Source organism: Beta vulgaris, chromosome 9 (assembly GCF_026745355.1).
Source record: "Beta vulgaris subsp. vulgaris cultivar EL10 chromosome 9, EL10.2, whole genome shotgun sequence".
NCBI lineage: Eukaryota > Viridiplantae > Streptophyta > Magnoliopsida > Caryophyllales > Amaranthaceae > Beta > Beta vulgaris.
Window position 1 is genome coordinate 46,845,486 of NC_079210.1, and position 26,103 is coordinate 46,871,588.

The following is a 26,103-nucleotide window of genomic DNA, read 5'->3' on the forward strand; positions in this document are numbered from 1 at the left end:
CCATTCACAATTAATGGTGGGTCATAATTATGCAAATCACTAAAATGAGGAAACTTTACTAAAATATAAAAATTTACTTACAAACTACGATCTATGAAAAAATTGACTTGAAATCAAAGTGTCCACTTTCTTTACAATTTATTAAGTATTGTACTTAATTCAAGATCAACTGAAAGATTATAATATTAGAAATCATAAATAAATTCAATAAAATTTCTATTTTGTTCATTGAATTTAACTTTGAAAAGTAAAAAAAAAAAAAAAAAAAAAAAAACAATGGTGAGAGACTTAAGTGACAAAAACTAAACCAATCAAATTTTGCAACTAAAAACAATTATGCTTCATATGTCTAATGTTCAAATTTTGATTCTTATGTCGAAGAAAATCGACTTTCTGTTTCGAAAAAAATTCAAGCACGCATCGCGTGCAAAAAATTCTAGTTTCCATTAACTGCAACACTACCCTTATGTATCTCAAAAACCACACCGGAAAATGAGAATAAATTTCATCTTGTAAGAAAAATCAAGTTTGTGGTTTTTTCAAAAAAAAATGCTTAAAAGGTTTTTTGTTGTAAAATTGAATGTCTAAAAGCTTTTTTTTGACAAATTTTCCTTAATTATATCATATAAATTTCCTTTTAATAAACCAAATCCTTCCAGTATGTCAGCACTCAGCATTGAAGCTAAGAGACTTGAAAGAATATGACAAACTCACTCTTCTATCCCTAATCCCATCTCTTTCCTAACCCTTAAGTATTACTGCCAAACAAGACGTTGAGATGCATATATAGCCGCCTCATTTTTACAGTTACTAGTAGGATATTCTTTTGAATTGTGGAATCAAATTTGCTTTTTTGACTAACACATAAAATGACTAAATGAGAAACTATATTATATCTAACCCTCTAAACTTTGGAAGAAGAAAATTACTCATGCGTCTCAATATATAATAGTACATGTTTGCTTTTTTAAAATTAGATTTTTTGATAACTTATATTATAAATTCTTACTAATATAGTGAAAAATTATCAACAAGATTTTGTTAGGTTCATATCAACATATTTCTTCGAAAAATATCCATGGCCAATATTTCATAAGATATATAAATGATCAAAATATAAACACTAGAATTTTATCTAATGTTTGATTATTATATGTAAACTACCAAACGCAGACAGTAAATGATGTTCTCTATGGAATATTATGGTGTGGACTAACAAGATACCTCAATAGTCAACATCCTAAAGGTAAAAATATCATTATTATTGCTTACTCTAATAATCAACAACATTTTTTTCATTTATTGGCTCAATGTAAATTAATACTGTATGAAAATTCTGAGTACATTTTCCCTACTATTGTTAGCGCAGCTTTGCGTGATGGTCTTCAGTTTACTGGCCTTTGCCCTGTAAACTTGAGAGAACGTCCAGGAGTTCAGGTGAAGTATACGTTACACCTTTGTTTCGCATTAAGTGTATTTTTCTTATTGTTTTTGAGAGGTAATATAAGTTGAAGTCCCTTGCAAGGAGGAGGAAAATTAGGGTTCCCTTTTACGAGGGATGAAACTCAATCCTAGGATCTTTGAGTTTAAGATCGAAAGTGATTTCAATATCACTAGGTTATCACATGTTGTATTATAGATAACATTGACCAAAATGTGATCAGGAGGTGTCCACTATGCTATCAGATCTAACAATATCTTGGGGCAATAAATTTGTAATGGTCCTACTACCCAGCAATTTCAATCTTCTACAAGTAAGACAAAGTTTTTTCTATTTGTTCTTTTTCTAGTTTGGGAAGTTATCGGTTAGACAGTTATCACAACACCTTAGCACCACAAAGCTTGACAAAAGAAAGCCACACAAAATGTTTTCTTCCGTCCTCTGTTTTGCTTCTACATCTAGGCTCTAGCCGGCCCCCGTACAAAGTACAAACAGAAACACATCAACGACCATACGTAGATTTGACCCTTCTAAAACATGGCAGAAATCAAATTCATATCAGAAAGCTTTGCAAAACCAAAATATGAGGTTGAAGATGCAAAACAACCTTACTATTTATCCCCTATTGAATTAGCCATGTTATCCATTGATCCTATACAAAAAGGTCTCCTTTATTCCCTTAATAACTCTAGTAATGAAGTTAATTACGATCGAACCAAAGTTATATCTCATCTCTTAGAGAAGCTTAAACACTCACTTTCCTTAGCCCTTGTTCATTTCTACCCATTAGCCGGCCGTTTCGCTACACGAAAATATCCCGACGAGCACGCTTGTTCGGTCTTTGTCGATTGTACCAAGGGCCCCGGAGCTAGGCTTATCCATGCTTTCGCCGTAGACGTTACTATATCTGATATTATGTCTTCCATTGATGTTCCAACAATATATAGTTAGATCTTTCTTTGAGCTCGGTGAAAAAATGGTTAATCATGATGGTCATACGAGGGCTTTGTTATCGATCCAAGTAACAGAACTCCTAGATGGGGTGTTTATAGGGTTTACTATGAACCATAGTGTAGTAGATGGTACCTCTTTTATCCATTTGCTTAACATGTTATCCGAATTGTTTAGATTAGAAGATCAATTTTGTGATGACACTACCACCCTAAAAATTTCACGTGTGCGGTGTGCCCATATTTAATTATAAGCCGTGGATAGATAGTACTATTTGTGGTGATAATGAAGATGTTGTGGCAGTCCTTAAGCTCATGGGCGGATCTAGAGGGGGTACAAGGGGTACAGCTGTACCCCCATTATTTATGGAAAATAATGAAAACAAATCAATAAGTTGAGGTTTGTCTTGTTGGTAGCAAAAGGGAAAAGAAAGATCCATGAATTTATGAGGAGGTCTTGAGTTCAAATCCCCACAAAGTTCTTTTTATGCTTTTCATTACTTACCCTTTTGACTCATGTTTAATTTATCTTCAACAATTCTACTATATACTACTCTCTATGGGCCTATGGCTATTAGTGTGAAACTAAAAATTTATAAGTAAGCTTACTCTGCAACTACAAATTCATAAGCCCACAAAAATAAAAGCTCCGAAATAATAATTTTGTCTATATTCTTTTTCCTTCAAAATTTCCTCATTTATATACTTAAACTACTGTTTTTAAATTGAACAACTTATTTTAAAGATCTGTTTATTTAATTGAAACATTGAACACTTAAATAGCTAGCCATTATATCTAAGTTCTTACTTAAACTTAAGGAGAAAAAAAAATTTCTCATTTATATACTTAAACAACTGTTTTTAAATTGAACAACTTATTTCTAAAGATCTGGTTATTTAAATTGAAACATTGAACACTTAAATATTAGCAATTATATCTAAGTTCTTACTTAAACTTAGGGAGAAAAAAAATGTTAATAAAGCTTTATTTTGAAAAAAAAAAATTAACGAGTCTAATTACTTACGTATTCGTACCCCCATGAGTATATTTCTAGATACGCCACTGCTTAAGCTGCCCTATTTGGAGCCGGAAGAGTTCATATTCCATGGATATGAGCCCGGCCCATTAAGGGAGCAGATATTCCACTTCTCAACTACGTCGTTGGCTACTCTAAAGTCGAAGGCTAACCAAGAATGTGGGACCCACAACGAGATATCCTCGTTCCAAGCCTTGAGTGCTCTTGTGTGGAGGTCTATAACTCGTGTTAGGAACCTATCAAAGGATGAAAGGACCTGTTGTAATATGTTAATTAACGCTAGGAGTAGATTTGATCCACCTATATCTGATGATTACTTTGGAAATTTACTTGGTGGATCACAATTGGTTGTCAATGTGGAGGAACTGTTGGGCCATGACTTGGGTTGGGCTGCAATGAAATTGCACAAAACCATTATGGGCCAGGACGGAGAAACAATCTGTGGCCAGTATAAGGGATTAGCTATATCCCCAATGGTGTTTCAGCGTGGTGTTGGACCAGATATCCACGGCCCACATAGCGTGGTTATAGGAGGTTCGGCGAGGTTTGATATTTATGGGCCTGAATTTGGGCTGGGCCGACCTCTGGTTGCTCTCATGGGCTATGCAAGTAAAGATGATGGAAAGGTGACAGCAAATCCGGGTTGTAAAGGGGGAGGAAGTGTGGATTTGGAAATTAGCCTAAAGCCTCATTATATGGCTGCCCTTGAACTTGATTATGAGTTCATGAGTTATGTTTCATTGCATTGAGGAACTAACTAGTTTCCTGCAATCAAATTTTCTTATAATGCATCTAGATTAGTAACGAGGTTTCAAAGATTTGGATAATAAAGAGGAAAGACCAAGAGGAAGTTTTTGGTCCTTCTAAGCTCTAGCTCAAATTATTTGCTCTACTTTTCAATTTAGGACCAGGGGCGGACCCACGTGGGGTCTTGGGTGGCACGTGCCCCACCATTATTTTTTTTAAAAAAAAATTAGTTTAAAAAAAAAGCAAAATAAAAAAAACGTGTACAGCTCTTCACCTTTCAGTGTAATACACTACACTACTACACTCCTTATACAGTAATATTGGAATTCCCAATCCCAAGTCCCACTCGACCACTTTATAAAACATTAAAACCTAAAAAAGTACTTTTAGAAACCTACTGCTAGACCTGCTAACTTACCTGCAATTCTGCAAACCTAAAAAAGAGTGTTATGTGTCACAAACTCACGGTTATAGGCAAGTACTCTGTTTCTTTCTTGGAATCTCCGGTTTTCTTTTCCCAATTCTCTCTTTAAATTTCCAGTTTGTCTTTGTTTCAAATTCCTTATTTGCATAATTACTTTTTTGATTGAAGTTCAATGAAAATAGATTGTTTAGTTTTTTAGTCGATTATTATTTTGTCCAACTGTATTTTGTAAAATATGAATCAAATACAATTTGTTACAAAACTAAATAATATTATATATAGGATATTCAAATTAAAATCATCAATAAATATTACAATACATATGAACGTAGTATTTCTGGAATTTTTTGAGTTTTCGCATAATACTGGGTCGATTATTTTGGTGCCCCACCATTATTAAAATCCTGGATCCGCCCCTGTTTAGGACGTCTCAAGTTATTTAGTAATTCTAGCTTTTGGATGCTTTTTTTTTTTTTTTGCGTGTTAATTTTAATGACTTTGATTTATATATATAAAAAACTATAGTCTCTTTTTTTTTTTTGAATAGTAAAATTAATTCATTAATAAAAAGTCATACGACATCTACATAAGCAATCGAATCAAACAAATACATAAGTTGAATCAAACAAAAATTTCCTTCATAAAAACTACGATCGTCAAACAAATCTTGCAATGTGGAACATCTCCCGCTTATATCGCTGGAAAATACAGCCTTGTTGGAGAGACAATCTAACGATCCCTTGTAGTCGTGAGGATGATTTCCATCGGACTCATCTGACCGTATTCGAAAAATTGATAACCTTTGTGATCCCGCATAATTTTTCACCAACAAAATAATTTCACGACAATCCATTAGATCTAGTATCCCGAATTGTAACATGTAGAAATTCTCCCTCTAAAAGAGGAGAAAAACCCTGTCTTTCGAGGGAGGTCGAAAAATCTTGTCTTTCGAAGGAGATTGAAAAACCTTTTCTTACGAAAGAGATCGAAAACCCTTTCTTTCGAGGGAGAAATCGTTATTGGAAACCTAAAAACAAATTAAAAAAACAAAGGTGGGGGTTTCCAACGGTAAAAACCGATGGAAGCCCCTTTAAAAATCAACAATGGAGGCTAGGGTTTTTGAAAGTAGAGAGGAGAGAGGGGAGAGAGAAAAAAAAAACGCAGCTCAATTATGTGTATTACTAGTAATCTCCTATAGTCTCTTATTTAGTTACTTGTATTATGGTTCTTATTCTTTACAGTACTATAGTGATCTCTTAATTATATTCTACTCTCTTTATATTTTGTTAGTTGACTATTTTAAAATTTGTTAGTTTGACAATGCACTTTTTTGATTTTAAATGTCCTTTATTACATGATAAAAGTTATAACAATTGAATTTTAATAAATTACTTATAGAGACGAATCAAACAAAATTTCACATGATTATATTTTTTCTTTATATATATATATTGAGAAGATTTTAGAGATTCTCTTTAATTGTAAATAGTGTCCATATTCCAAGAACAAATTAAAAATACATATTAGGAATTGATTCTTATTTTTTAGTTCCTTCATTTCTTTCTAATCTACAAATTTTCTTTTTGGTCTGTTTCTTTTTAATTTACACACTTTAATTTGTCCTATTTTTACTTTCTCCTTTTTTCCACCCATGTGGTTCACTTTTTAATAAAATAAGCATTTTTTAAATTTATCTCTCCACCTTAGTTTGTCTCTCTTTCACTTTTTAGTTTTTGTCTCCAACTTTTCCGTTTATGTCTCTCATGCTTGGACTTTCTTCTTGGTTATCCCCCAAAATGAAGTGCGTAAATTAAAAGGAAACTAAGAGAATATAACACTTTAGTCTCCTACTTTTACTGTAAATTTTTTTCTTCTATAAAATTGTATACTAGTCCTCCTCTTGTAATATTTCTTATTAGAGAACGTATTGTGTCGGACTCGTCCGACCATAATCTTGGTCGGACGACTTTCAGGTGGTTCCAATTTTTTTTCAGGTAGTCTTCATTTTTTTTCAGGTGGTTCCAATTTTTTTTCAGGTAGTCTTCATTTTGTTTTCAGTTAGTCTTCTTTGTTTTTCAGTGGGTTTTTGTGCTTCAGTTAGACTTACTTGTGTTTCAGTTGGTCTTTATTCTTTTTCAGGTAGTCTACATTTTTCTTCAGGTAGTCTTCATTTTGTTTCAGTTAGTCCATTATTTCTTTCAGTTGGCCCATTATTTCTTTCAGTTGGTCCAACTGAAAGAAAAGAAAGTTCAACTGAAAGAAAAGAAAGTCTAACTGAAAGAAAAGAAAGTCCAACTGAAAAGAAAGTCCAACTGATAGAAAACAAAGTCCAACCGAAAGAAAACAAAGTCCAACTGAAAGAAAAGAAAGTCTAACTGAAAGAAAAGAAAGTCTAACTGAAAGAAAAGAAAGTCCAACTGAAAGAAAACAAAATCCAACTGAAAAGAAAACAAAACACTAACCTCTACTTTCTCTTACTTTCTCCTTCTTCTTCATGGCATCATATCACTGCCCCTTACTTTCCAAACAAGCTGTGCAGTTATAAGCTTCCAGTTCAGCAACACTCCACTTTCTAACATATCTATTATTCTCCCATCTTTCATATCCTCATCATTATATGGAACTTCAATAACAACACCATTACACTGTCCCACCAAATCCTGCTGTTTCGAATCATTCCTATACACTGCTAAACTCCCACATTTCACCCTTTTTTCCTTATTCTCTTCCAACACTTTTTCTGAGCAATTTGGGAGCACATATATATCACTGTGATTCGTTGCGAACTTGAATCTGTCGTCCCTGAATGACATATTCTTAAGCGAATCAAAACAACCACTTGTGTTTGGATTACTCTCAACCAAAGCAGAGTTTATGATTTGAAACATTCTTTCCATGGCGGATTTTGAGAAGGTTACGAAGAAGGTTTCTTTTCTCCTTTGCTGTATATTATAGTACTGGGCTCAGCCCGTCCGACGAGAATATTAGGTCAGACGGTCTGACCCAATACTTTCACTTCTTATTATTTATTTGTTGTTAATTAGTTTATGTAAATCTCTTATCAGTTTTATGCATATTTGTTATCAGTTCCAACATATAAGTTTCAAAAAGGTTATACATATTTGTTACTAGTTTATAAATATTTCATATCAAATTATAAAGTAATAACCAAAATGTATAAACTAATAGCAAAATAAGTATCATACATACACAACTTATATCCATTTATAAGCTGATAACAAATATGTATAAACCAATAAGGTCATGTTCTTTTGAGTCTTATTTCATTCCAATCAAGTTTAGTTAAGTTCAACTTACTTATTCAGCTCACTTCTCTTCATTCAATTTAGCTTACTTCAGTTTAGTTCACTTTATGTCAGTTTATTTTAGTTTAGTTAAGTTCAAATTAACTTACTTCAATTCAATTCAGCTTACTTTAATATAATTCAGTTCAACTCATTTTATAGAGTTCATTTTACTTTAGTTTAGCCCAAAGTAATAGAGCCTAAGAACCTCATATGTGGTTGTTTTTACTAAAGATAAACAACATTATGAAAGTTGTGACACTTTTTATACTTTTTCTTACGCTAGTTTTTCGATACTTTCATACTCCAATTATATGATAAAAAAAAACCTACTATCTGAATTTTTTCCTTGGATAATGCAAAATTGAGTTTTAATTCCCAAAAAAACTAAAATTCCCTGCGTACCGTCCATGTAGGACGGCACGCGAGAATTTTTTTTTTTAGTAAAACCGCTACTTGCAGTAGCGGTTTACAAGTGCCGAGAATTTTTTTTTTTTTTGTAAACCGCTACTCCGAGTAGCGGTTTATTATGAAAACTGATATTTGCTTACCATATTTTGCGCAAGTAAACCGCTACTCAGAGTAGCGGTTTATTTTAAAATTAAACCGCTATTTTGAGTAGCGGTTTTCGTGGGTTAAAACAAAAAATAATAATTTTCTCCCGTGCCGTCCTACGTGGACGGTACGCAGGGAATTTTGATTTTTTTGGACATATTTTGGAAATTAAAACCCACTTTTGCATTATTTAAGGAAAAAATTCCCTACTATCTCCTAGAGTGATTTATTAATTAGGGCGTATTCAACGAGCTTGTTTATGTATCTCATCCTGAGAGGCCAAAATGGCCTCTCACGGGTATTTTCGACATTTCAGACAAAAAGACAAAAAAAAAGCCACATCATCATCCCTCTCTCCTATTTCTGCGTTTCTCTCTCCTCTTTTATCTTTATGCGTGTCTGCTCTCTCTCCTCTTTTGGCGTGTTTCTCTCTTTCTCTCCAATCTCCTCCATTCATCCTCCAAAAAGACCAGAAAATAACGATTCATCCCTTGAAGGTCGTCGGAGAATCCATTGTCGGCGTCAAAAAGACGAGAAATCATTTAATTTTGGATTTTTTCTCTCCTTCGTTGATTACCCCGTCCGCCATGGATCTCGACGAGCGAAGATCAGGTGGTACGCTCGAAGAAGCTTGAAGCACAAGCTAGAAGAAGATTGTTAACAAATTAAATGAAGTATTTCATTTGTTGAGAGTGAAAGAAAATATCACAGAAGTGGTAAGTTACTCCCTCCGTCTCATAATATAGTGCTCACCTCTCATTTTTCACAAGAATTAAGGAAAATGAGTTTTTTTTTAGGATTTCACAAAAATATATATTTAAGTAAATGTTTATTGGACATTTTTGTATTGGAACTAGTTTTTTTCTTCTTTTTCCTTTAAAATAAAATGAAAGAGCAATAAATATACCTTGGAATGGTGTAAAACAATAAATAGGGGCACATATTTTAAAAGAAAGTAGGGGTATTTTGGAAAGTTTTATGTAGAAATGAAGGAAAATTTAGTCCAAACAAATTGATAAAAAAAGAAATAGGCACAATATTTTGGGACACCCAAAAAGGAATGAAAGCACTATATTATGGGACAGAGGGAGTACTTCATTAGCATTCCGGAACGGTGCATTTAATGTTTCATATGAATAATATGCGATTGGTCACAGAGAATAAAGTGGACACAGATTTTTACGACAACATCATTAATATGAATTGTTCTTACTACTAAAATCAACTCGTTTCCATAAAAAGAGAGGAAATGAGTTTATACATACATGGACTCTTGGTCCAAACTCCAAAGGGCCAAATAGTGTAGAAACCTGGACCCAGAAGAAGAAATTAAATATCAGCTCCATGACGACCTCACTTGATTGCTGAGGACATTGATGAAGGTTTCTTCATCACAAGGAATAGTTAGACCACCCATTGGATGACTAAAGCCGAACTCTTCTTCAGCGCGGCTAAGCAGGTCTTGGAATGCCGGACGATTTAAGCAAGATAAGGGCACCACATATCGTTTCTTTTCCTTGTTATAATCTCCTACATATACAGCAACGTGTCCCTTTGGGACTCCTTGGGTTTTGTTGGGTAATCTTAACCGGAAAACCATGATTTAATGTCCAATTTTTTTTCTAAGACCAGTGGAGAGATTTGGGTGAAGGAGTTTTTTCTCTGATGAAGATTTTTGTGTTTAGGAAGGTTCAGCTGGTAGCAATTGGTATTTATAGACTATAGTGATCAGCAACTTGAATGTTGGAGAGCAAGAACGTTGGCAACTTGGAGGAATTATTTTTAATTTTTGAGTTCTTCGAGGATATGTAAACATGACCCACCTTATCAAATACTATTCACATGGTTCTGATAACTAGGGTTAATAATTTTTTTTATTTTTTGCTGCACTCCTAAGGCTATGTTCAGTTCACCTTATTTTTACTTATTTTAGATCTAATCAGATCAGAAAAAATAAGTTCAGATCAGATCAGTTTAGATTTTGCTTATATTTAAAAATTATTATATCTTTCATAACATATTAGTAAAAATTATAATAATTGAATATTAATAAAATACTCATTGAGACGAATCAAACAAGACCCCACATGACTATATTTTTTCTTATACATTGAGAAAAATCTAAAAGATAAGATCTTGTAATCAGATCAGTTCAGATCAGATCAGATCAGATCAGAAAAAATAAGTTCAGATCAGAAAATTTCAGGTGAACTAAACATAGCCTAAGTCCTAAGTCACATGTACCTTTGAACCTCTAAGCTGCCTGTCCAAAGTGAAAATAAACTAACTTGATGCGGCTCTGATGGCTTGCAAATGTCACTGATGTATAACCGAACTGCTGCACTGGACTATAAATGTATTTGCATCAGGCGATATTTTTGCTCCAAATTGGAAGCATGACCTCAACTTACAGTGTCCACTAGTTTTTTCTCTTGCCAGTCCAGTTGTGATGCATTCTTCATCTGAAGGTTATAACTGCAACATGTAGAGAAGGCAGGAGCCCATGTGATGGAGTAAGATAGAGAGAGATTGAAAGAGGGGCTTGTAGAAAGAAGTCAAGAACCCATTAGCCAAATAAGGAAATGTCAAAATTATCCTGAAACTTGCTAAAATCGAAAACTCTTCACTTATTTAAGAATACAGAAGACTATCATTCTAGCACACAAACTGTGGGATATAAAATTGCATTTTAAGATACGTTTGCTGGACAGTTTTTGCTACTAATAAACATGAAGAGGTCTATTCTCGGCTGTCGTGATTGTTGCAGATTATTAAACTAATTCAGGCTCTTGGAGGGGGCGAAAGGTTTTACTCTTTGGGGTGAGATTGTAACAATTAGTTTTAGGGTTGGGAGATGAAAAACTACCATTCTTCAATCTGTCTTGCATGGACATGGTTCACTTTAAAAATACTGTGGACCAATCCCAGATATGTGCCCCGCTACAAACTAGTCACTCCCACTTTTCAACATTTGCGATTTTCTCTGTCTTCAATAAGATTCTTTCGCTCTAAAATTTTAACAAAAACAATTGTTCAGAACAAGCATACACTATATCATGTCAAAACATATTGTACTATATCATGTCAAAATCCACTATCATGTCAACACTATAACGATCAATCATGATAATTTTGTGTAATATACAAATAAACTATACTATTTTATCGTTTTCATATTACTCGCTACACTTCTCAATTCACGCAATTTTCGGAGAAGAAAGATAGGTAGAGAGTAAAAAGAAAAGGGACTTATGTGAGAGGAGAGAGATGTAGAGAGTTTATTACCAAAAAAGAAGTGTAGCAAGTAATTTGAAACTTTCCACAATAGAAAGTGTAGCGTGCATTATGAAACAGGGGAAGTATATCATTTTAAAACATACTATATCATGCAAAAAAAAAAAACAACAAAACACTATCATGTCAAAACACACTATATCATTTCAAAATACACTATATCATGTCAGTATCCACTATATCATGCAAAACACTTGTGCCAAAAAACTCAACAAAACACTATCATGTCAAAATACACTATATTATTTTAAAATATACTATATTATTTCAAAATACACTATATTATTTTAAAAAATACTATATTATTTCAAAATACACGATCAGGAGAGAGAAGAGGGAAGTTATCAGGAGAGAGAAAGAGTGGAAGACTGAACGCGAGAAAAACTGAAAGTTGTAATCATTACAACTTACTTTAGATGGATCGGGTACACACTAAGTTAGTGTGCACTGGGTTCATATTAGTTTTTTTTAACTATTCTTCTCCTAGATTTTCTTTTTAGAGAAATTTCACTTAGTACCAGTATAGTTTGGACTTTTCTATTTGGTACCCAATTTTTTTTTTGGATTCTATATGGTACCATTGTAGTTTGGACTTATTCTTTACCATAACATTATGTCAAAAAAAAAATTGTTGGGGTTAAATAAAGTTAGGCTTTTGTCTAATTTTTGTATAATTAAGGTTTTTGGAGTCATTTTCGTCCTTAACAACCAAATTTAAGGTCCAATTTGGTAAAAAAAACAAGTATGCATTTCATAGTCGTTTTTCTCCAATTTCAACTTCAATTTTGACCAATAAGAGCCAAGATAACTCCCAAACCTTAGCTGAACAATTCTCGATGTACAAAGCATGTAAATGTGACAAACTATTAACCCTATCTAACCCAAAACTAATATTTTATTTAACAAAATATTAAGGTAGATTATAAGTTCAAACTATAAGTGGTACCATGGAGAATCGAAAAAAACAATTTGGTACCCAATGAAAAAGCCTAAAGTACAATGATACCCAATGGGATTTCCCTTCTTTTTAGTCACTTCCTTCGTTTAGAACAGTTGTATTATTGTTGAAGACCATCATATATAAAGATTTAATATGATTTTACTAGATGAAATCAGCCCGACTTGTTTTTTGGACTAATTTTCTTTTGCTTTGGGCAAGTCAAAAATGACTTTTTAGTCTATTTTTTAGACCGGTCCAGATTTTGCTCGAAAAGCCCGCTCATTTTGGTCCGAAATTTGGTCAGGCCCGACCAATGGGAATTTTTTACGCGCAGCCCGACCCAAACCCGTCCTGACCCATGATCACTTCTATATTTTACTGATACAGTCTTCGAAATTTGTTATAGTTGTGGCCCTACTATACTCCCCTTCACTTATTCCCATCTATAGTTATTGTAACAGATCCTAGGATAATTTGTTATTACTTTAGGAACTGTTGCGACGTTTTACACATTACCTGTTTTTATGGCTCTCTTTCGGGTGGAGAGTAAAAATTTGTAATTCATATATACTATGTGCATTATTGGAATTGAAGGGGGTCACTATGAAAGATTATTAGAAATGTGAAGTGGAAACAATATCAATTTGTTGGAGAGCAATATCAAGACTAGTTATGCAAAGGACATTTATTAACTAGGTAGATGAAGTAGAATTGAGGATACTAACATTGTTTTTGGTTAGCATTTGTAAATGGAAAAGAAGGGACGGAAAGAAGGAAGAGAGAGGGAGGTAGGGGAGGTGGGGAGTGAACTTCTAATTTCCACCTAAGTCTTTTCAGTAGTGGATTATTAAGGTTTATTACTAGGTGTTTCGAGTAAAAACTTGTAGGATGCAGGAGGAGTCAAAGTCAAGGTCGATGGGCGTTGGAGACGGCCATTTACTCTGAAGAGTGGTGCGAGACCTGAAAAAACGAGAGTCAGACTACCCGGGGTGTATCCGGGACCGCCCCTCCGACGGTTAGGTTGTTCAGCGGTTAGTATAGAGTAGTTGGTTTAGAATTCATTACCTGAATTGGTGGAGGTGGGGAATTGTTCCCTATTTATAGGCGTTGGAATATATGAAAGGCGCTTGCCAGACTAGAGCAAGGTCTGGGCCGGGCCGGGCCAGACCTTTTAGCCTAGGTGGCCTTTTGAGCGTAGGAGGGTAATTAGGTGCTTCCATCATGAGTTTGAGGATCAGGAACATACTGTGCCCAAATAAAAGGGAAGGAAAATGGATCATTCCAATCCCTTTCCATATGTTTTATCCAAACAAGGAAAACAAATCCTTCACTTTCCATTCGCTCCAAATCTTCCTATCCAAACATAGTGTTAAACCCCTGTATTATTGCTACTTCCTCCATCTCATAATACAAATCTTGTTTCTTTTTTTATAGTCAAATTTTAAAATCTGTGACCAAATATTCTTATTAACATATACAAAAAAACAAATACTCATGTGAGATCTTGTTATATTCGTCTTAATATGTACTTTCATAATATTAAATTTTTATATTTTATATTAATACGAAAATAAAGAAAACATGACTTATATTATAGGACGGAGGGAGTAATCCATTGCATCTAACCCATAAATACTTTTAGGACTTTGAATCTTGGATTCTAAACATCAGTCATCAATTGTTAAAGCTATTAAGCTAATATGGTGTTTGGACTTTGGATCAATTTTGCAGTTTGAAAATTGCATAAATTGTGGATTTCTCCCCGAATCTTTCCACATTTTTTTTATTAGCCAACTTGGGCATGAGTAGCAGCAAACCCATTGATTGAATTTATTGCATATCTGATTTTCTTGACCTTTCATTATAATATATGTCCTCCATTTTCTCTTAATTCTGAGCTGATCTAACAATTTCATGTGATAGATGGGGTACAGTGAAATTATCAAAAAAAAAAAAAAAAAGATGGGGTGCAGTGCATTTCACTCATTGACATTCTCTTTTGAAGTTGTGACATGGTAAAATACACCAAAATAAGCTGCCCAATAAAAAAAATGCAGAATAGATGCTTATCAAGTATGGTACCCATTATATAATTGTATCCTACATGATTAGGAATTGCCTGAGCTTGAGACCTATTCTCTTTGCATGTGGAAAGAGTTACCAAACTTTGGCCCTTTAGTGGCTAGCTGCCATCTAATATGGACATTTCAACTAGGACAGAGGAGATCATTAGGTAGATCAGAATTCATATCAAGATTGTGGCCTTGTGGGTCCTTTGCAGAAATTAGACTTGATAATAATGTATGAGCTTAGCTTAATTATAATGCATAAACGCATCAGCAAGCAAGATCCACATTAACTCACTTTTAAGGTTAATATCATTATTAAGTTCGTCAGGTGCAGAGTACAGAACCTTGATTTGGCCGTCCAGAATCTTGCTCCTGATTTAATCAATTGAGACTTTAATTAATGTGTTCTGATAAAATTAATTGTGGCATCTTGGCTCTTGGAAAGTCAACGAGCTAAAATTTTGAGGTTCAGATAATTATCATAATGAATCTCGAAGGAAAGGGGTTTTAGGGAGAAAGGCTTGGTAACCAACGGTTTGAGTCCAAAAATGACTCAAATACCCAAAGTAAAACACAATGGTACCATTATAACCTGACATTGATATCAAATTGTTATCAGGACTGGTACCAAGGTATCAATATTTTCGGAGAATGGTACCATTATAACCTAGCATTGGTACCAAGCAAATGTCAGCCACACGCGCGTGAAATCTTCCAACGCATAAAATGACCAAATTACCCCCGTTTGAGTCCCCTAAGAGACTCAAACGGTTGGTTGCCAAGACAAGCTCGGTTTTAGGTGCTTAAAATTTTTCTTGACGATATTGAATGAAAATATATTGGTACATTCTTTTACAGTTATGTGATTCTCCTATCAGGTAGATGTGCACTCGTGTGGCTAGGATATCAGCTGCGGGAGTTAATCCAAGGATTTTTTTTATCTCTGACATCTTTCAGGAAATTCCGTCTGATCTGAATTTCTAGACAATCATACACAGTTACACTTGCAAGCTCTGCTGCAGAACAATGGTCAAGACTCTGTTTTCTGCTTAATCATGAGAGTAGATTTTCCTTACCGAGCAATCATGTAGTGATGGGCATCATTCAGGAACAAGTGACGGTCTTTTTATCGATCATTTTCAGAAAATTCCATTGGGAAAACAGTAAGCATTGTTCATGATTTACATTGTTATAATGACTCAGCTAAATTTCACCTCTTAGGTTATGTTTCTTAATTGTGTGGGTTAGGTGTGATGATCTTACAAATTAATCTTAAGAATATTACTAAAAAGTTAGCACTTGGGGATAAAATGTCAACCCAATCTCTCTATAAATTATTGTGAAACTGTTCATACAAGATTTTGCCATCATTCATTTATCTAAAGTAGCCTCTTTCTGTCATATAGTTTTATCATATATACGTCATGCCTATTGCCATTGTTCTGATGTTAGTGTTATCTGCTAACGAGTGTTCGTTCTATGAAGTTCAAACTAACTGCCTGTCATTTTCTTTGCTTAGAGTGCACACTCGGAGTACAATGCCGAAGATAGATAGAAGGTAGAGAGAGAAGTTCAGGAACAGTATTCTGCATTGATTTATAACTACTAATATAAATCAGCCCACTGAACCAAGGTGAGTCTGAAACTGTTTGTATATATATACAGGAGTAATGTAGTTCTCATAATATGATCTAATGGTAAAAATGGTGATATCCATATTAAAATTGAGGAAGTTTAGACTCCATCAATGAATGCTATTGACAGTTGAGTACATGAATAAAGGTTTCTTCATTACAGGGAATGGTGAGACCACCCATGGGATGATTAAAGCCAAACTCTTCTTCAGCTCGATTTAGAAGATTCCGAAATGCTGGCTGGCTTAAGCAAGACAGGGGCACCACATATCGCTTTTTTTCTTCATTACGATCTCCTACATAAACTGCGACATGGCCCTTTGGGACTCCTTTTTGGTTTTTGCTATGCAATTTCAGAAACTGTTTGGAGGAAGAAGACGATATCATAGACGGCAATCGGAAAACCATGGTCTTATGTTTTAAAGGACTTGTTTCTTGAGTAAGAAGAGACCTTTGGGCTGTGGAGAGGATTTTAGGATTATATGAAAGAGGACTTGATTTGTTTTGGAAGGTTCAGTTGGTGAGAAATGGTTTTTATAGTAACATACCTTGGAAATCTAGAGATATTTAACAACTTTGGTATATTAAGAATTTAGGTGTTATGTATATTATTATGACCCACATTATTAGCTTTCACATGGATGTGTTAATTTAGCTTGAAGTAGGCCTATACTTTAGTTTCCCCACATGTGCCCTTACCAAAAGGATTAGAAAAATTTGAGGAAAAAGGAATATTAATAACAGCCTAACAAACCCATGTGAAGCTATAGTTTGCAATATGCATATATGACCCATATCGGGACATTGGAAATTGGCTCTATGTACTAATATAAGATATTTTTCTCAAAAATTGATAAGAACGACCCCATTTACTATTTAGGCGATTTTCACTAACCACTTGTTTACTTACCACACCTCTTGCAATTCAATGTGGTGTTTTTTGCTCCCTTCATGTCTTTCTTTTTTTTTTTTTGGTGAAAAGTGGTACTTCAATAAAACTTAAGAGCCAGTTACATAAGGTTCAGTTTGATACGCCACCTCGGGGCCCTTAATACAATCCGCAAGATGATTCATGTCTTTCTTGATAAAGACTGAATTGCCTGAATATAGCAATATTATGCTCACCAAGACACTAATATACTAGCTTAGTAGCATATCAAGTTGCAAGTTGCACTAAATGGAGTTTTATGTCCCCCAAGGTAATTAGCAAGTCTAGATGATGTTGTACAAACATGTTTTAATACTTGCCGGTACTAGGTTATCTTATCTGCGATGCTTTACGTTTCACAAAAGTGAAATACTTGGCATCAATATAGACTCGCAATGGCTCCACATGGCAGCGGGACATCTAGGATGCAAAGTAGGCTCGTTTCCACTATCTTATCTTGGTCTCCCAGTGGGGGGAAATATCTCCAGATTGGCAACATGGGAACCTCTGCTAGACAAAATGCGGAAAAAATTAGCATCATGGAAAGGTAATCTACTGTCGCTAGGGGGAAGGTTAACACTGCTCAAATCATCCCTTGAAAACCTACCCATGTATTACATGTCTCTATTTCCCCTACCTCAAGGCGTGATTGAAAAAATCACACAAATCCAAAGAAATTTTCTATGGGGAGGAAGCGAAGACCGAAAAGCCCTAGCCCTGATCAGATGGGAGTTAGTTCAACTTCCCAAGGCTCAAGGAGGACTAAATGTGGGGAATCTTCTATTACGAAACTTAGGCCTCCTATTAAAGTGGATCTGGCGATATTTCAGGGAGCCTCAAGCGCTGTGGAGAAAAATTATTGAAAATAAATACAAGTACTCGCCATCCTTTAGAATGGCAGACCTAGCCAGGATACGGACTGGAGGTCCGTGGAAATCAATGTGCAATAAGCTCCTTCACCACGAAGGATCGCAGAAACTCTTATTCACAGGTTCCAAAATGCTTGTAGGGAATGGTAGAGAAACAATGTTTTGGCATGATGCTTGGCTCAGTAGCTCCCCCCTCAAATCGCAATATCCCCGGTTATTCTCATTAGCAGTCTACCCCTTGGCTACAGTGTCTTTGATGGGCTCTCGTATAAATTCAGGTTGGTGCTGGAACATTCCCTGGACCCGACCTCTCCGACCCCGAGACAGGTCGAATGGGCTTCTCTTCTTCAAAGGCTCCTCCCAGTTAAAATCTCAGACGAAAAAGAAGACTCTTTGGTCTGGGTACCAAATAAATCTGGCTCCTTCACAGTTAAATCAACGTATACGGAACTTGCAAAATCCAATGGGTCAATCCTAGAGAATTCAGTGTCAAGACTATGGAAGGGTCTAGTTCCCTACAGGATCGAAGTTTTTTTCTGGCTAGCAGTACTGGAGAAAATAAACACGAAAAAAAAACTAGTCACAATGAAGATTATCCCAGCGGATGATATCTCTTGCCCCATATGTAACTCAGAATTGGAAGATGTATCTCATCTCTTCCTCTTTTGTCCCTATGCCCAGGATATTTGGAGCTGGTGGTGGAATTTATGGGAATTAACATGGGTATGGCCCTCATCTCTCATCAAGGCGTTCGAACAATGGCACTTCCCCTCTTCAAACAAATTCTTCAGGAAAGTATGGAATGCTACCTTCTTAATAGTTGTATGGTCGTTATGGAAGGAACGTAATGCACGAGTCTTTACGGGTAAATGTACCTCTCAGAGAGAGACCCAAAACCTAATCATTATGCGTCTTTGTTGGTGGCTAAAGGCGTGGAGTGAACCTTTCCCTCACTCGGTTGAAGAAGTTCTTAGAAATCCTCACTGCCTTAATTGGAAGATGAATAATCCTCGGAAAAGCCGAGCCCAGCCAGCCCTTCCTTTCAAAGCCACCTTCTCAGGAATGCATTGGGTGGTTGCTGCTTCACCTCAGTTAGTAAGTGGTCGCATTGGTGGCTTCCTAGTTAACGGGAAAAATGAAGTTATATGCCTCTTCTCATCCCCTTGTCCTCCTTTAGACCATAACTCAGCGCTAATCTCCGCAATCCACCGAGCAGTTCAAATCTCTTTAAACAATGTGCAGTTCAAGTCTCAGCCCACTTGCATTGTGTCATCATCCTACCAAGCGAAACAATGGTGCATCTCAAATGGCGGCCCAAGTAACCTCTCCTTTATCTTGAATTTCATAAAATCATCCCATACTCGAGGTTTGGTAACATCTTTTGAAACAATACCTGATTGCGAAGAAAAAGTGAACAATATGTTGTATTTGGAAGGAATTTCTGGATTTTCTGATGTTGTAGTATGGAAGTAAAATGATCTCATGAGATCGATGACAATGATGTAATGACTTTCTTGATGGTATGAATAAAACGATCAAAAAAAAAATACTTGCCGGTATTAGGTTATCTTATCTGCGATGCTTTACGTTTCTTCTTTTTGTATATTGCTTCATGAATCATGATAGCTCTACGATACGAGACGCTTTTCCCTTTATCCGTCCTTTTACATTTGGGTACTGTATTCACTTTGGTGTTTTATCCCTCCTTAACCTTGTTTCGTTGTTAATTACTCTTTTTGCCTTAATAGATATCTTAACTTTATCTCTCTCCTCTCACATGAGTCCTTTTTCTTTTTACTCTCTACCTCTTTCTTTTCCAAAAATTGTCTAGGAGTCCGTGAATTGTGAAGTGTAGCTAGTAATATGAAACGGATGAAGTATTTTTTTTTTTTTTAATAAGGTAAGGAGAAATCTTGACAAGTTGGAGGAATAAAGGGGATTCCAACTTATCTCGAATGAGAACCAATCCCATGACCTTTTCAAATCAGAAAAGAAGTTCTAAGCAATAGGTCATCCCTCACTCTCACCTATTTAAAAGATATCATCATTGAGAGAAGGTTCCTTAAAAATTTGTGTTGTACATGTGTCGTATGAACTTTAAGGTCCCAAAATGATTTTTTAATATCTCTTTTAATAAACTCAACCTAACTCTATTATCTTCTATTCTCTCCGTTCTAACCGTCCCAAAATATAGTTCTCATTTTCATATTTAGTTCCATATTTTTTCGTAATTTGTCTAGAAAAATCGTGTCCCATCATTTATTTGCTTCTTGAATTTTGTTTTTTCCTTTGTTTATTCAACCAAAATGTTACAATTAATGCTCTTTCATCAATTATTCTTCATTCTGTTTCCTAAAATCATCTTTTTTCATATAACATTTATCTAAATTAATAAAAATCTTTACTATCCCTTTTAGATTCTACTTGCATAAATTACCGTGAAAAAAGGAAAATGAAAACTATATTTTGAGACAGAGGGAATATTATTTAAATTATTATGGCGAAATACTACATGATTTATTTGTTTGACAATATTGTTCAGCATTTCTGTTTCACATTTCTGTTTACATGCAATTTTTTCGGCCCCCTCTCAGAAACCCATAGTAATCTTCTTATTTGACTGCCTTTGCATATGATCATTCACCCAAAAGTCCAACAAATTTCAACCCTTTCTGAAACTTTTACTTGTACCAAAAATGGAATCTTAGAGCATCTACAATGATCTAGTTTTAATTAGTCTAGCAAATAGTAAAACTAGTTTTAATTGGTTTAACCATTGGGGCACTTGGTCCTTGGAGCTGGTTGGTCTAGAATTCCAGACCAACAGCACCTCGGATGGCGTGCACAAGATGAATGACAAACAGCCACGTGGCAAAGCAACTGGCTGCCACGTACATTACTTGTGCAGATTTATGGGCTCTTGTGCTGATTTTGTTAACAACATTTCAATGTAATAAAATTGTAATGTTAATATAAAAAAATCAGCTAATAATTATTTAAAAATAATTACGGTAACGATGATAAAATAATTTTATCTATGAAATGAGCCCAAATTTCATATATTTTACCACACTTCTTTCCAGCTTATTTTTTAATTACTCTATCCTATCTACAATTACGTATACTAAGCCAATAATGTAATTTAATTAAACGTAATCTAATTTAACGTAATTTAATTAGTTTTTATTAATTCAAATCATCTATTTCAAAATAAATATTGGGGTAGGAGAGAGATTATATGATGAGGTATGGTAAAAGTATGAGAGAGAAATAGAAAAACCAAATAAGACCAACCAAATCATTGTGAGAAAAAAAAAGATGATTAGTGGGAGTGGGAAGTGAGGTGTAAGAAGGAGGAAAGGAGAGAGGAAAAAAAACTCAAAGACCAACAAAGACAAACCCACCCATTGCTCATGCTCTTAGGCTATGTTCAGTTCACCTTATTTTTGCTTATTTCAGATCTAATCAGATCAGATCAGATCAGATCAAATCAAATCAGAAAAAATAAGTTTAGATCAGATCAGATCAGAAAAAATAAGTTCAGATCAGATCAGATCATGCTTATATTTAAAAACTCATTATTATTATTAAATATCTTTCATACATATTATAAAAATTATAATAATTGAATATTAATAAAGTACTCATTGAGACGAATCAAACAAGACCCACATGACTATATTTTTTCTTATATATTGAGAAAAATCTAAAAGATTATCTCTAATTGTGAATAGTGTCAAGATTCTAAGTGAGAAAGATAAAAAAATACAAAGGGAGTATTATTATTTACTAGTACATTTGTTCAAAAGAATTATTATTGTTGTTGTTGTTGTACTTATTAATTATTAATATTGGTAATTATTATAATCTTGTTGTTACCATTATAAATGTCATTGTTATATTATATTAAGTTATTTTGTTGTTATTAAATAAAAAAATTAAAAGCCACGTGTTAAGAACATAAGATTGACGCAAAAATAAGAAATATATAAAATATGATATCTCAAATTCATGACAACGAAACTACTAAGTTCGGATTACATTTCAAAATAAGCTAAGTGTGAGATACAAATTATAAATTTAGATTCGGTATACCTCTTCCTTACCGCATTTCAAATCTCTCTAGCTATTTGAAGTTGCACAATATTTATTTTTTTTGCTCAAGTCATAGTTGTTTGTATATCTATTTTATTTTATATGGAAAAAAAAGAGTTGAGTTTGCCGACTTCTCAAGTGTGAAACTTTTTTTAAGGGAAAGTGTGAAACATTGTATAAGTGCTCTTATAAATAATGACTTGAGTTATATAATTATTTTTAGTAATAATAATAAGGAAAATCATGATTATAATTATTATTGTTGTTCTTATAATAATGATCGTAATAATTATTATTATTAATAATAAAAGTTGTGAAAAAATTGTAATAGAAATAAAATGATAATAATAGTAATAATATAAAGAAGATCTTATAATGTATTGCATAATAATGATTTACAAAGTAATAATATAATAGTAATAATATATTTTATAAAAGATAAGATCTTGTAAATCAGATCAGTTCAGATCAGATCAGATCAGATAAGATCAGAAAAAATAAGTTCAGATAAGATCAGATCAGAAAAAATAAGTTCAGATCAAATCAGATTAGATCAGATAAGTTCAGATCAGGAAATTTCAAGTGAACTAAACATAGCCTTAGTCTCCCATATAAAAAATAGGACATATCATTCGGTCCAAGGATCCATTATTGGTCAATCTTGGGGTATAATGCTGGTGATGATTGTATGTACACTTCTTCCATTATTGGTCAATCTTTTTTGCACATCAACTTTTATATTAATGGAAAATGATTTGTAAAATTAATGTTCCCACTGCTTAGATTAATTGAGCTGCGGCATATGCCCATCCGTGCTGATAACCTTAATTTGGTCATATTTCAAAAAATGTACAATCTGTACAGTAGATATGGTCAACAGTGTAGGCCAATCTAGCTTAATTCGCCTCTTGGGTCGTGTGAGCTGAGCCCGTGAAAAGTCCGGTCTAATCCAGCTTGAACCGTGAAAAATTGGTGGGTGGATCGTGGGCCAGATTTTTTGAGCTCATCCCACGAAAGCCCACTACTAAAATCTCCCAGTCCGGTCCACAAAAGCGGTCCAATCTAGCCCAAGTAATTATTTACCCAAATTGTGTGCATATTTTAATCAAATTGTATATACTTTAATCAAATTGCATATATTATAATTCAATCAAATTCAAAAATAATGAAATTATTCATTAATATTAATGATTGTATATATTTTAATTAATATTAAAGGTTTGATGCAATAATAATAAATGATTATATAACTCTGGTAAAAAATTCTCATGCCGGCCCGCTAGCTATCCGTGAACCAGCCCATCCAAATTGTAAATTTCACGGTCCGGTCCTAAATCGTAAAATCTCAGTCCAACCTACTAGGACCCACAAACCAACACGTTCAACCCGTACCCGTGACCATCTTTACTGTACAGTTATGTATAGTCTCATTTCTCTAGTTTTGGTGGGGTGCTAAGCTTTTGTACCTAAAATTATGCAAATATGGTGAGATTGCATCGAGACACGCCTAACTAAATAACTGAGTTGGAGCCACTTTAACAAAGTCATTAGGGCAGCAATAAATTGTTTATTGAAGTTTGATTTGAGTTTTTAACTAGTTATTTGTAAATAAATAGTTTGACAACTTCTTCTTCCAAACATAAAACTCTTAAATTGATACTTGGATAGCTAACAGTTAACAATTACACACCAACCACTAACAGCTAGCAGCACAACTAATAACTACTATCTCAGCTAAAAGCTACTACCACGTCAACTATTACCGAACACGCCCTTAGAGTGTGTTTAGCAGTAGAGTTTGAAGTAGATTTTAGTGTTTGGACTAGGTCAAAACTCTAATATTAATAATGGTGAAATTAGTTTTTGGTAAAATAGTGTTTGAAAAACTATATTTGTCCAACCGACCCTCGTTGTTCTTGTTGAATATGATCCGTAACTTGTTCATGAATCTTGTTTACATGCTTCATTCCATGCACACGTCACACGTAGTCTTGAATGTAAGATCATCTCTATATTCCACTTAGTTGCTCATTATCCACATCTTTTGAGCAAATGCATTTTTACCATTTCCTACAAGGTAATAGATTATAGTTAACCTGTCTCTAATAAGCTAGGGACCTTACCTCCGAAAGCCAAAGGTATATATACTAATAATTTGCATGTATTTATTGGCTTATAAAATATGTATAAGTTTATGTATGTGTTGTTTGATTCAACTTATTTTGTCTTATTTTATCTTATCTTATCTTATCTTATTTTTTCTAAAATGAGTAAAGATAAGTTAACATAACGTCTTACCCGATCTTATCTTATTTGATCTCATTTCATCTTATAAGATTTAAATGAGTTAAAATAAATTGAACCGAACAGGACTTAGGGTCCATCACCGTCCATGTGATTCAACTTATTTTGTCTTATCGTATAAGAACTTATCTGATTTGATCTTATCTTATCTTATTTTTTTTCTGAAATGTGCTTGTGAAGATAAGTTAACAGAACATCTAATCTAATCTGATCTGATATGATCTGATCTTATCTGATTTGATCTTATCTTATCTGATTTGATCTTATCTTATCTTATCTTATAAGATATTAAACAAGTTAAAATAAATTGAAGAAAACAGAAGTTCATTCGCTAAATAAACTATTCTTGCATGATAATTTGCAGTAATCTCTCTTTAACATAACCCAAATAATGATATAATCAGGCAATTGGATTCACATGGTCCTTAATAATGAACTTGCTCCTACATTTCAAGATTGATAACGATATATCATGCTGATACAGTTGGATAATTAAACAGTTTCATGCATGATTAATCACATGATCCCATATGCAGAAAGTGATGTCTAGTATATATAACTTTACTTGTTGACTATAGGGCACTTTATATGCTTAAATTTTTCCCTGCCTTTGACTATTTCTGCATTGATATGATGAAAACTTGAATATTGCCATTTTAATAAGTCAACTTGTTATTGCTCCATTAGATATGCTATGATTGAATTATAAGTGAGATGCAATGTTTTAAATTTGAAACAAAGTTCTCTATTTCAACACGGTTCAATCAATCAGTTGTAACATTGTCATTAATGCAATTTAAGTAGCACTATCAGATAGAAGTTATCTTTAATTTGTGAGAGAATCATATTGACACTTGACCATTTTGGCATTATTAGTATGTCCTCGTTCAATACGGAACACGTTAATTGTTGCCAAAACTGGCTAAAAATTGGAATAATTTTGTGACTGGTAGCATTAATATATTGTTGATAGAACTTTCAGTTGCAAATTTCCTATTCCCTATCCCCTTTCGGTCCATTTGGTTAATGGTACGTACTAAATGATAATAATGATAATGATTTTTAGTGTAAATTTGTCCAGACATTTTCATGTCAACATCCATGATAATGCTACTTTATCCAAAAACACCTATTTTCTTCCTAAAATTTTATTACCATCCATTATCACTTGGGAAGGTAGTATTGAATGCTAATCACAATTTTATGAAGGAAAACTCATGTTTGACATGGAGTTTCATTATCATATATATATTAAATTGGAAATATCTTTACAAATTTACACCAAAAACATTACTATAACAGCTATTTTAGTATTACTAACCAAACAGGCCGTTTATGAAATTAAACTTTGCGCTGATACTCCTTCCCTTTTGAAGGTCCTATTAAATACATGCAACTATGCAAGGATGATAAATAATATTTAATTTGAACAATGATTCAGCAATCTTTACAAATGAATTAGTAACCATGTATACAATATATAATCATATATTACCTAATGGCTAAAAGAA

General features: G+C 33.9%; 1 protein-coding gene, 1 long non-coding RNA gene and 1 other non-coding gene across 4 annotated transcripts; 2 read left to right on the forward strand and 1 right to left on the reverse strand.

The window, feature by feature from the left end:
• The first annotated feature begins 1,727 nt into the window (after positions 1–1,727).
• Positions 1,728–4,695, forward strand: LOC104883122 (protein ENHANCED PSEUDOMONAS SUSCEPTIBILITY 1). Its single transcript, XR_008967780.1, has 2 exons — positions 1,728–2,671; positions 3,447–4,695. It is a non-coding gene; the product is annotated as a protein ENHANCED PSEUDOMONAS SUSCEPTIBILITY 1 (transcript).
• A 4,169-nt stretch (positions 4,696–8,864) lies between these two features.
• On the forward strand, positions 8,865–17,032 carry LOC109133673 (uncharacterized). Of its 2 annotated transcripts, none has more exons than XR_002038802.3 (4): positions 8,865–9,175; positions 15,641–15,925; positions 16,282–16,395; positions 16,560–17,032. It is a non-coding gene; the product is annotated as an uncharacterized LOC109133673 (long non-coding RNA). The 2 variants fall into 2 exon arrangements; XR_008967569.1 differs by having other exon boundaries at positions 15,720–15,925.
• On the reverse strand, positions 9,551–10,370 carry LOC104883118 (auxin-responsive protein SAUR21). The gene has a single exon (XM_010667571.4). It carries the CDS (start codon positions 10,057–10,059, stop codon positions 9,796–9,798), a length of 264 nt encoding a protein of 87 aa, XP_010665873.1. The 5' UTR covers positions 10,060–10,370; the 3' UTR covers positions 9,551–9,795.
• Positions 17,033–26,103: the final 9,071 nt, after the last annotated feature.

Excerpts from the sequence above, each read along its gene's own strand:
- LOC104883118 (XM_010667571.4), bottom strand. The coding sequence starts at position 10,059 with ATGGTTTTCCGGTTAAGATTACCCAACAAAACCCAAGGAGTCCCAAAG.